Genomic DNA, 13,445 nt, shown 5'->3' with positions numbered 1-13,445 from the left:
GTAGGTGATGGGGAGGAGGGAGATATACAAAAATCAATAACTATAGAAATAAAAATGACCATGTTCGTGAGTTAATAACTCTTAAACCACCCGATCGATCTCCCTCAAATTTCAACATAGGTGAAGTTCGAACCTGGGAAGTTTTTTATTATTTTATTTTGATGGTAGAACTTAGGGGAGAGGAGGGGAGGAGGGTAAATATATGAAAATGAATAAAACTTAATAACTCTTGATGAACCACCCAGCTGATTTCAAACTTTCAACATAGATAAGGTTCGGACCTGGGATGTTTTCATCATTTTACTTTGACGGCACAATGTAGGGAAGGGGGCATATATGTAAAATAATAATAATAATAATAATAATAATAATAATAAAAGTGAGTGACTTCATCAGAGTTAAACCACCTAACCGATCTTAATCCAATTATCAACATAGATGAGGTTTGGAACTGGGATGGTTTTTATCATATCCCTTTGACGGTAGAACAGGGTAGGAGGAGGGGAGGGGAGAAATATATAAAAATAAATAAAACTTAATAACTCTTGAAACACTTGACCGATCTCGATCAAATTTTCAACATAGACGACGTTCGGGCCAGGAAAGTTTTTTTTTTTTTTTTAATATTTTCACTTCGACGGTAGAACCTAGGGGAGGGGGAGGGGAGATTAATATATAAAAATAAATAGAACTTAACGCTTGAACCACCCAACCGATCTCAATCAAATTTTCAACATACATGAGATTCAGGCCTGGGATAATTTTAATCATGTCGTGCTCCGCAACATGGGGAGGGGAGAGATATATAAAAAAATCACCGAGAATGACCAAAGAGTGCTTTAGTAATAGTAAAAACGGAACATATTACTATGTTTCCTTAATTTAACCCAGCGAAATCGAGGTGCATCTTAGATCGAGTGATTTTGAGTTTAACTTCCCATTCAGCAGCGAGACTGTATGAGACGTGGACCTACTGATTAACGTGGAATCCGAACCACATGAGCTTCCGCAAGGAATCGAACCCGGATCTCCCACGTCAAAGATGCGTACGCTAACCGGTAATTATCGAGAAATTCTTAATTAAAGATATTATTTACGTGTTATTAAAACTCCTTTGCTAGCCATAAATATTTTTAATTTTGTATCATATTCAATCATTCAGACAATAATGTCCTGCGCAGAACATGCTAATTCAAATAATTATTCGTTTATTATGAATGTTTGTTCGTTATTTGATTAATCATTCGTCGAAAAAGTGTACATTATTGAGTTTTCCTTGTATTTAGGTTTGTGTACAGACTGGAGATGCAAAAAAGCCGGCTTTTTTGAATCGATGGTTTTTTCCACATAAAAAGCCGGCTTTTTTTGAAAAAAAACGAGAATTTTGGAAATTTTGGCTTTTTTCATTTTCATGATTTTTCTGTTTAAATAGCTTTCTTATAGTATACTCTAAAGTTAAATAAGATTCCATGACCTGAATGCCATATTTCACTCTGGAATTCACCATCATGATGGAGAACATGGTTTATGAATTAAAGTAAACATAAAGTACGTAGTATTTGAGGGCAATTTTAGAAGCTATTTAACTTGATTTTAACTTCTGAATTATCGATATTTTTTCTTCTCTAGATCATTTCAGTTTAGTCATTCGTGTTTCACTTCTTAGAGCTTAGTACTCTAGCTTCTAGCAAATAATTAAACTTACGTTTTTCAATATATCCATCAGAACGTACGTTTTTTAATATACCTGTCAGAGCGTACTTCCATATTTCCGTTATACTGTAGCTGTGCAAAGATTTAACAATAATCTTCCAGACACAACCTTGAATACCATTTGATAGAAATAATCAGTATCGGATTTAGAAAAAATATTTGGGAGGGTTTTTTTCTGAATAATGTTTGGTTTTTCTAAAAATTTCTAACTTTTATTTAAGAGGAGCTTAAGTTTATGAGTACAGGCATAACAAATATTTCGTTTCGTTTGTATATTCAGCTATAATCTTCCAGATACAACCTTGAAGACCATTTTATACTGATAATCAGTGGCGGATTTAGAAAAGTATTTTCGGAGCGGCTTTTCTTATTAATGCTTAGTTTTTCTAAAAATTCCTAATTTTTTATTTGAGAACAGCTTGAAGTTTATGAGTAAAGGCAAAACAAATATTTAGTTTGTTTTAGAAATTTCGTAATTTCGGGGTAGAAGCTTCAATCCGGAAGACATCCCCACCCTAACCCTCTTCGCAAATCCATCACTGCTGGTAATTAATAATAACAAAGATTTAAAAAACTATTAGAAAGTAAGTCGGCCAGGACTCTTAGTACACGCACTATCTCTACATTCACAGATGGAATTAAGAAAAACTTTTGTCAAAATGGTCGAATGCGGGGTTGAATCCCGGACTTCACGACAGAAGCGAGAAAGCTAACCACTCACTCATGTTTGTTGTGCAGTTGTGCTTAACTTAAATGTATTCTCTCTCTCTCTCTCTTTCTCTATGGCCACAAGAGCTCTCCATTGACTTCTGTCCTTATCCAATTCAATCCAGTTCCTCTCTGTATTCCTATTTCTGCTCCAGCTCTGTATTCAGCAATCAATCCAGCTCTGTATTCCTATTTCTGCTAGATCCATCTTAATATTGTCCTCCCATCTGGGCCTAGATTTTCCTAATGGACGTTTCCCGATTGGATTTCCAGTTAAAACTTTGAAAGCGTTCCTACTTTCTTCCATTCTGGCTACATGACCTGCTCATCTGAGCCTCCTAGACTTGATGACTCTAACGATGTTTGGTAAACCGTATAAATTATGTAGTTCCTCCTTATGAAGTTTCCGCCTTCCCCTTCCTCTTGGATCCAAATATTCGTCTCAGAATTTTATTCTCAAATAATTTCAGTCTGCGTTCTTCCCTCAGCGTAAGCGACCATGTTTCACAGCCATAAAGTATAACATACATGATTATCATTTTATATATTTTAAGCTTTAAATTCCTTGACAAAATTCGCGACGACAAAATATTTTGAACTGAATAATAACAAGAATTTCCTGATTTTAGTCGACATTTAATTTCTTTGTGGGTATGATTTTCGTCTGGTAATACTGATCCACAATATTTGAAAGTATCTACTGTGTCGAAAGTATTAATTGATATTTTAACGCACTCATAATTTGCCGTATTACGATCCTTGTGAACTTCCTTGTATTTAGATTTCTCTGCATTTACTCATGTCCCTGCAAGCGTTTAATAAGGCCTCTGCATTTCTTTCGATTGTTCTCCTATCAGATTTACATCATCAGCATACACCATAACCTGGTGAATACGATTCAACTCTAGGTCCTGGTTCCTATCTTTGATTTTTCTTGTAGCGTACTCCGGAACAAAGCTGAATAATAACGGCGATAACGCATATCCTTGTTTCAGGCCAATCTCGACGTTTAAGCTTGAATTTTTCTACTCGGACTTTACTCTGGAATTCATTTAAACACTTAATAAATCTAGCTTTTTCGGTATTCCAAATTCTGTAAGAATGTTTTACAACTCTATAAGGAGGGAAACATTGTACGCCTTTCTAAAATCAATAAACAGTTGATGTACTGGGTAATATATTCCCATTTCTTTTCGAGTATTTGTGGAATGGTCGATTTCGACTAAATTCACACTGATAATCTTCAATAATTTCATCTGCGTATGGGGTCAATCTTATTAATAGAATGTTGAGAAATGCCTCGATAATTATTACAATCAATTTTGTCGTCTTTCTTGTGAATTGGAACAGTGACTGATTCTTCCACTCTTTTTAAATGTATTCCATAGTTTTTCTTTTTTGTAGAAAAAAAAAGTTTCCTAACTATATGTTGAATTTTCTTGTTAAAAATTTAGAAACCTTCAGCATTGGGTAAACCGTGATGGTGGTTATATATTCTACAGCCTAGGAAACCATACGCTCAGATGAACCGTCTATTACGTATATGATCCATGAACAGAAAATTCGATACTTTCCCGATTCTGAAAAAGCTTAACTAGCAGTCAGTGCATTACAGAATTTGGGAGCTTTACCGATTTTGCAGATCCGAAGCACCTGATAGGTGGTAACAGATTATTACGTATGTGATCAATCAGTGAAAAATTTGTTCGAAATAATCATACAATGTATATGAAAATTAAAACTTAACTGAAAAATTTCAAGAATGTACAGAACCACCCGAAACGAAGCTCTTAATGTGCAGATTTCTCTCAGGTTTTTCTTTATTTTGCTTCAAAAAGAGGGTGTGTGATATTTTGCAGTAAAAATACTACATACAATTTTGCTAGTTATTTGTGTATCATTTTTTAAAGTACTTATTGTATATACGAGGTTAAAATATTATTACATATATTGGTTAATCCTTTAGAATTCATAATGTAAATATGTTAAGAATTTTAAAAAATCTTTTTGAAATTCATGGTTTGTTTTCGAGGTTTCATATTATTATCTGCATCAGATACTATTTAAATGAGTTCTTTTTGTTGTAGGGAAGCGAAACAAAGTCTGCTTTATCAGTTTAAAGCAAAATTTTCAAAAAAGCCCAAAATTTCTCAAGCAAAAAAGCGAAGCAGAAAAAACCGAGTTTTTTTCCAAAAAAGCCGGTTTTTTTCCGAGCTCTTGCATCTCTAGTACAGACATCCGATAAACATGCTGTTCAAATATGTGGTAATTCAAATGTGTTATTTAGAAGCTGATATTTATATCTGTACTTACAATACAGATATGATACACGTACATAATTATTGCATATGCATACCTGACGTCCTATATCACTTTCGTAAGGTTTAATGACATTAAAACTACAATATTCTATTCTTTTTTCTGTCTTATGATTTGAATATGAACAGAAAACTCAGCATACTTCACTCGTGTTTATATATTTAGTACTAAAAGTAACTTAATAATGAAGGACCGCTTATTTTGCAATAAGATTCTTTTGTTTTAAACATACGCTTGCAAATCTTATTCCACATACTTCTTTTCAGAACAATGTAAATTATGCCATATGTATTAGGAAGGAGCCTGGATTTTGTCAGATAACATATACGAATGTAGATGCAGAAGGAAATGAAGCCCAGTTTCAGCTGACCAATATTGATGGTAAGTTCAGGATCAATAACGATATCGTCACAAAAATCATTGTAGTGAAAAGATTTGTTCTTCACACTTGAAAACGATTTATTAAACTTCTTTTATTATTATTATTATTATTATTATTATTATTATTATTATTATTATTATTATTAGTAGTAGTAGTAGTAGTAGTAGTAGTAGTAGTAGTAGTAGTAGTAGTAGTAGTAGTAGTAGTAGTAGTACCGTCTTTATACCTGAAAATTATCTAATATACAAGTACTATCTTATTTAAGTAGTGTGCATTTTCGTATTATTATTATGCTTTGTTTACTAGTTTACTAGGAGATTATTTTATTTGGGAAGATAGGATCATACTATAATAATTTGTATAGCACTATCAACTGTGTCTTCTACGTATATTCAATATGTTATTCTTGTTTGGATAGATTACACATTCACATAGGAAAAATATTTTCAATTTGTAGAAAAATAATTTACAGCTTACTCCAGAAACGCCTTCACTTACTTTTCTAGCAATAAGAATAGCTATCATGGATATATACAAACTAATAATACATTTTGTTTCTAGAAATAAACAAATTCTGTCCCGAATTTTCTCTCGTTTCATTCTTGTATCGCCAATTTCGTAATAATCACCATTTCACATTTAATCCTTCTCTGTTGATTAAAGAATATATGGTAGCTGTGGAACAATAAATTAAATGATTGATTTCTTTTCAAAGTAAACAAAACATGACGCACACTTCATCTCTAGTACAGACGTATTCAAATAAAACTTAAATTAATTCTGACAGAGTATGCAACCAGATTGTAACTTTACACCTACAAAATAATCATTACTCTATTTCTTTTTGTAATGCATTCACATTGCAGGTACTATGCCAACAACGCCCGCAGGCCAAGCTGGTGCAAGTGCATTCAGCTGCCCAGACGACTACATTGTAATAAACGGAGTGCGTTTATGCGGTGATAAACTAAATGACGGAACAATAGATCCAGATTTCACGATGAATGCTCCAGTTACTGGTGAGTAGCATTAGAGTTAGCAGTATTACGTACATTGACAAATTACAAACAAAATAAATAACGTGAAAAATATTGTAAACTTTTCGGACAACGGCATTTTTAAATCTATAAAATCTTATTAATCAGAACCATAGATACATTATTACTTATGAACACTAAAATATGTTGCTGGTTTAAGAAAATTGCTGATAACACTCAGAATAACCATAATTGAATAAAATTCAGCTCATTCAAAATGTAGTATATTGAACTGCATCAGTATTGTATTACTCACTTGTCACGTAGTTCCTTTTTTATTTATTGAGCAAATATATTTCGTGTTTGATTTTCTCTTTGATCTGGAATTCCTTTTCTCCAGCTATTGTGACAACTTGTTTATGAAGAGTAGTTATTCTTCATACAAACCATTTGATAATTATACGCTAAGCCGAGTGTTTTCCCATTTTTATCATTCACGTATCCTTAAGAGTTTAATAACAATATTATTTATGTTTTTGAAATTAATGGGATGCTATAAACAGTTGAATTCAGATGATTTTTATGTCTCGTGCAGCACGAAAATCCATACCTTATCATTTTCATAGAACTCATAACTCATTTATTTTAATATTCTTTTCATATATAAAAATAAATAATAAATAAAAGCGTAATGTAGAAAATATCTCATTTTGATACCTAAAAACTTCTATTAAGTCTGCTAATATTTAATAAATAGTTCAATGCTTACGTTGTATAGATTAACAAAATTAGTAATACCGGAAAATCTTAATCATTAGACCTGCTTCAAAACAAACATTCATTCATCAATTCTAATTATCATCTTGTAGAAAATATCTTCTACTCCTTCAAATCTAAACAAAGAGGTAACTTTTTGGTCATTCTTTCACTTTTTAACTTTATTGATTCCAATATATTTCTTAGACTCCACAATAACTTCCTTCTTTTGACAGAATGACAAAATAAATCTCACTAACATAATCTGGTGATATTAGCTTCCACGTATTGTGATATATGTGTATATTTAAGAGGAGATGTCTATGTTTTTGTTACATATGAGAAATTTGGCAACCTTTGCTTTGCTTTTCCTAGTATAATTTTAATTTTTGGTGGCAAGTTGTCTATAGAAGTGCAGCATGTCTGTGTTATTTTTTCCCCTTTAACTCGCCCGTAATGCAGGTTGCAAAGGTTCGAACTTTCCGTACAGTTCAAAATGCGTTTGCACCTTTCTATTATTCTATTAAAGAACTATTAAAGAATAGTTGTTGATATTACTGTGCATTCTACATTTGTCTGTCACTCTACTGAACTAGGATTATTTTTGTAGGGTACACACTGATTATTTCTATAAATTTCGAGTAATTTTAATACATCTATACATACATCAAGGGTTAATATACTAGTAGAGTATCTAAACTATGATTCTAGCTCAGTAATTAGAGGTACACATAAGGAAAGTTTGCATACATTTTGGTTAGTTGAGTGTTAGTAGTGTTTAAGAGAATTGATGCATGTCTAAAAATGTACTTTCCAAAAAAAATTGTAAATATTTACAATTGTGAAGTATCACTGTAGTTATAGTGACATGACTGTGAGACAACTGTGTAAACCTTTAAATTACTTCGCCCAATTCAATTATTTTATTAAATTGCGACTATATTCTACAGAATCATGAACTCTCTTTAAAATTCATCGGAAGAAAACTTTTATTAAGATTGTACATTCCCAGACATCTTTTGTAAACACATATTTGTTAATAAACACGACTAGTTTCTTTATTGTCTTTCCGCATACCTTCAAGCATAGCCTGATACTTCCCCATTCGTTGAACTCCAAAGTCATCATTCTTCAGCCAAACAAAACCACGGAGGACAGATCGACAAAGGGTATTCGTCATGAAGTTTAGGAAGGTGCAGGATCATCGACGAGGCAAGCAGATCCTACCATTGGAAGACGACCGACTCCATGTCCCGAGAATACCATTCTGCCAGTTCATCGCCGCAGACACATTTTGAGTTTGACATCTGAGTAGTGGCATAAAGATCTAGAAGAATATCATCGTAAAGGCGTATCATCGCAAAGAGAACTCGACGTCCCTAGCAGTCCAGCAGGATTGACTTCCAGTTGTTGGCTGATTCCAGAATATCCATGCTCCTCCAGGGAAAACCTTTCATCGCTTAGATGACCAGGACGACACCAGCCATAACGGAATGTCAGGCTAGTGCTCTTCCTTCATTTCTTAATTATATCCTTTCTCTCTCTCACCTATTCCAAAATTAGTCATTTTCAAAATTAAGACATTTGAATTTCATTTAAATTCAACCATAATTTTACAGTTAAGTACCGTGTTGTGCATCAGTTTCATCCCCATTTTGTTGCGTTCATTTAATAAGTATTCTGAGCTACAACTGATGGCACAGCACCGGCACACAATGAGCTTTTATGAATAGTTGCAAATCACGATTTTCAGAGGGATCCATAATCATTTGTTGTTGTTTTTGTTGCTTTATTTTCCTTCATCCTAGATTCCTTGGTGAGCTTTAAAATCGCGAACTCAGATTTTGCTATTCGCTTTCTGTTCATATCTTTCAGTAGTTTGGTACCGGTAGTATATTCACCGCTTGAATTTCTAATCTTTTCGAGAACATTAATTCTCGCTACACAGCCATTATTGCAACACAAAACAGTATCATACTCTGCAATTTGTGAATCCGTAAATGTAGTTTTTGGATATAGTTGCCATATTGTATCACAGGGTTCCTACTGATTTGGAGAAATCTATTTCCCTAACTTCTCCCTGACCTTCCCTGACCTTTGGCAGGAAATCCCTAACTTTCATGACAGGTGTCGGATGACGCTGACACATAAATTAGGAATAAATAACGGTGAATATTTATATATGAGAACATTTACTCAATAGAGACAAATAACAATCAATTGCTCATACTTACGTTCCATCTACCACCCATACAAATCTGAGTAACGTTCCATACTGTGATCATTAATGGTTGGCTGAGCTGAAATTGGTGTAGAATTAATGTTAAAAAAAATATATTTTATAAAATTTCCCTGACTTTCCCTGATTATTTCCAGTCTTTTTCCCTGAGTTTCCCTGACCTGCACAATTTTCCCTGACTTTCCTAATTTCCCTGACCAGTAGGAACCCGTTATCAGTGCATTATAACTTTTCTATGCAAACATTTTGCAAAAAGTGAGGAGCCGCAAGGGCTTTATAGACCAGTTTCATACCATTCATCACTACAGTAGTCAATGAATGCTTATGAGTTCATCAGTTTCTGAAGATCTATTATAGGCACACCAGGAATCGTGTTCTTGAGACAAAGCATGTGCATCGTGAGAAACCTTTGAGTTGCCATCGTTCTGTTTCGGAGTTGATAACTCAATTCAACCCCAATCTTTAGTTGCTTGCAAGGATATATTCTGTTGATCACACAAACAAACAGTTTCCATTATAGATACGAGTTTTTTTTTTTTTCTATTTTCTTGCACTTCTCTTTTCTTCTGGTTAACAATTTACTGGTCGATGTTATTTTCCCTTAAATTAAATTCTACACTCACACCTTATTCGCCGCTACATATTTATTTTACTTGCGATTTTCGTGTTATTTAAAGGATTCTACTACTTAAAAAAAAAAAGTGAGAAGATTTCGTCACAGATGCACTTATATTTTGGTGGCCTGTCTCTTTCATTTCCGTAAACAGAACACAAATCGCATAGAACAGATCTTTCCTAACGGGAGTAGGCCAGCCAAGTAGAATCTTTGAGCCACTTCCTCTGGAAAAGAAAGAAAAAGGAAAAACCTTACGTAATGTACTTCATCACAGGAAAAAATATATAAACTATCTGACTTCCACAGATTTTTTAAAGACATGTTAACTTTTTTTTTAAATTACTCAGTTTTACACCCAACAAAGTTTCCGAATCATTTGGGTCACATAAAGGCGGAAAGGAAGAGCTCGTCGATGCACTGCTTTCTGCGGAAATGGTACTTATGTCATGAACAGAGGGCTCTACTGCTTTATATTGAGGAACCGTTGTTTCTTCGAGGCTTTCCTTACTGCTTTTGAGGAAAACGTTCCGTAAATCTTCTTTCCTTTTCATGTTACTAACTAAAAATGAATAACCAAAAACGAATACAAAACACATTACAGTGATTAAAATAAAATAACCGTTCGCTATAATGCAAGATAACAAGTACCCCAAACAAAACACTAAAGAAAAGTGAAATGAAATGCGTCACCACGTCAGACTAGTTATTTAATACAATAGACGAAATAATATTGTTTTATAAATTTATTGCTACCTCACTTTGTTGCGTGGATTGAGCCACCGGCAAATGTAGCCATTCAATTGTGTGATTCTCGAACCACCACATATAACTAAGTACTTCTAGGTAAAACAATACAAACTCTAACCCCTGCCAGTCTGGTTTTCTCACAAACAATAAGCGGTTATCAAATTCTCTCAACACAAAATCTGATATTTAGAAGAGATCAGAATCACAGAACCAGCTTATTTTCAAACACTGCCACACAGAGTAGATATGAGTGAACACAGCAAGTGTTCATTGTTGATATTTAATTTCAGAAATCAATAAATGAACGATATTTTCTGGCTCTTTCTAATGTCTGACGTGTTTCCCAGTAGATCTGCTACTGAACTATCACGATCAGTTTAAAAATATGTTCTTTCTTCTATAATCACAAATTTGTTCAAATTAATAATTAATAGATATACAACCAGAATTGATTTCTTAACGGAAAAAAAAAAGAACAATACAAAATATGAAAATTGTCCTAACAAACAGTCGGGACGCCATAAAGAAAAGAATGAACTCTGCTAATTGTTAGCATACTATTTATCGGTATGTCTCTGTGGGGAAAATACTGTTATTAAAAAAAGGATAAACAATTTAGTTTATAGAACGATCGGCCAAACGTTCGGAAAAGTAAGAAAGAGGAAACTCAGATCCATCGATCTCCGTTCATTATACATTTCCGCTAAACATAGTAACACTGAAGTAGGACACTGAAGTAGAGCATAGTAACACAGTATTTTTCATTATGTATGTTCAAAATAGTTCATTAGTTGATGAGGTACGGCTCCGCCTATATCCATAGGTTTAGTATATACACCTGTAACGAGTATATACTAACACAAGGTAATATCTGAAAACAGTGAACAGACAACAAGTAAAATAATGTGTGTGCTCCTTCGGAAGATAGAACAGATGTGTATAATTTCTTACAGAATTACAAAAATAATGGAATGATTATTAACCAAGTATCAAAAATGCAAAAAAGGAAAACTTGCTATATTAAACCTGCAAATACAACGGATATACACTTTTATTTGCAATTTTGAAAGGGTTCCTGATGTCATAGGAACATAAAACTTGCAGAATTTAAATTTTACAGACCGTATATTCTGAAAACATTGCTTTTCGAAAATTGAAAATTTTGACCCTAAACACGTATATCCCCTTAAATAGGTTACATTTGTTATCAAGTTTACAAAGGAGAAAAGACAACTACAAACATTTTATCTAAATAGTTATTAGATCCTAGATTGATTGTACACGGTACAAATATATTAAATCTTTATTGGTGAAAATATTGTCAAGCATACCTGATGATGATTTCGTAAAGTGTTGAATAAAGATATCAGACTAATTAATTCTATCAACTATTGTCATATGTTAAACTGTTTATATTCAAAGAAGCTTTTGCATTATTTATCACAAATTATGTTAAAAGAATTCTCAAAATTTTGCAGTAAGGCTTGATACCAGTCATAAAGACGCTAATTGACAATACTATTAATCTTTGCAAAGTTGCAGCAAATTTCAGTAATAGTATATTCAAAATACATTAAAAATAGAATGAAACAGCCCTGTTTGCAAGTTGTAATATGATTCAATTCAGAAAAGCTATAGACAATCACCAGTTTCTATATTCTTTCTAAAATAAATTGCTGATGATTTCTAATTAGGAACGATAAGGGTCTTTTAATTATTAGCCAGTGTTTTGGAAGAATATAATATACACAATGTATTTAAATTTTGTTATAATTTCCTAAAGAATTTATGTAACTAATACCTGTGTTGTCTTTTTCAGATTTTACTAATGGCCCATTTATTGTTTCTGTACGAAGCGACGCAGCTACGGTTGGAAGAGGATTCAGATTATTTTACCAACAGAATCCATGCATGTCATGAAGCGATATTTGAGTTCAAGTTTTGTGCAACGTTAGACTTTTTTTTTTAAATCAAATGCCATTGAAATTTTAGTGTGAGTAGAAATAACGAAGACTCAATGTGCTATATACTGTATACAGGCAATGAATGGTTCAGGATCAGCAAAAGGAAAGAATTTGTCAAAATATGTAATTATACATAACACAAAATAATGTTAAAGATAAAAGTCATCCATGGGCCAACAGAAGTAATTATAATCTAGAAGCCCTTCACAGTTTTAGAGCAAATATGCCTGTTAATAGTGTAGATAACTAATGCTATTTTAGCACTATAATACAAAGCGTAGATTCTGGAAAAGAGTGATGAGAAATGTTCATTATATGACAAAATCGTTTTTACATGAAATTACTCTAAAGTAGTGTTATGAGTCTTTTATGAAATTCCAGTGTGTGAAGACCTTAACTATCAATCTTTATTTGAAACTATTTTGACCTTCTTTTACCAATGCTTTCTTATTTGTGCTTTATTTAAGTGGAATATTATCAATTTATTCAACCTTGAAAAATGCACGGAATTCATACTAAAAGAAGCAAATTATATTCTCACTTATTTCGTCAATTAATATTTTGCAAAGTAGACATTCAACCCATTCTGGAACCATTGTTGCAGTTAAAATTATCCTATTTTTCTATGATTTTAATTTCCAGTGTACAGTACAATAACGTTTCACTCTTAAGGAAGTTATTTTTCCTTTCACAATTAAGAAAAGCCTGTCTTAGTTCAGGGTTCCTACTGATCTGGAGAAATCTACTTCCCTGACCTTTAGCAGGAAATTCCCTGACCTTCATGATAGGTATCAGATGTCGTTGACATAAATAAGGAATAAATAACAGTGAATATTTATAAATGAGAACATTTCTTATACAGAGACAAATAATAATCAATCGCTCATACGTACATTCCACTTACCTTCCATAAAAATCTCAGTAACGTCCCATGCTGTGATCATTAATATTGCATGTAGAATAAAAAACAGCAATAAAAACCAAATTGGTATTATAATGGTTGGCTAATCTAAAATTGGTCTAC

The 13,445-nt window shown here is 32.9% G+C and overlaps 1 protein-coding gene across 1 annotated transcript in view; it reads left to right on the top strand.

Annotated features, from left to right (window-relative positions):
* Window positions 1–13,230, top strand: part of LOC145662673 (uncharacterized) — a 123,877-nt gene extending 110,647 nt beyond the window's left edge. Inside the window, exons 6-8 of the mRNA XM_081728487.1 lie at window positions 5,007–5,121; window positions 5,989–6,141; window positions 12,277–13,230. Of these exons, the coding sequence (XP_081584613.1) occupies window positions 5,007–5,121; window positions 5,989–6,141; window positions 12,277–12,377 (369 nt within the window). The 3' untranslated portion in view covers window positions 12,378–13,230. The remainder of the gene's footprint in view (window positions 1–5,006; window positions 5,122–5,988; window positions 6,142–12,276) is intronic.
* Window positions 13,231–13,445: the final 215 nt, after the last annotated feature.

This window comes from Thermobia domestica, chromosome 10 (assembly GCF_964235325.1).
Source record: "Thermobia domestica chromosome 10, izTheDome1.hap1.1, whole genome shotgun sequence".
NCBI classification, from domain to species: Eukaryota; Metazoa; Arthropoda; class Insecta; order Zygentoma; family Lepismatidae; genus Thermobia; species Thermobia domestica.
The sequence above is the reverse complement of the archived record's forward strand: the minus strand, read 5'-3'. Positions and strand labels throughout refer to the sequence as shown.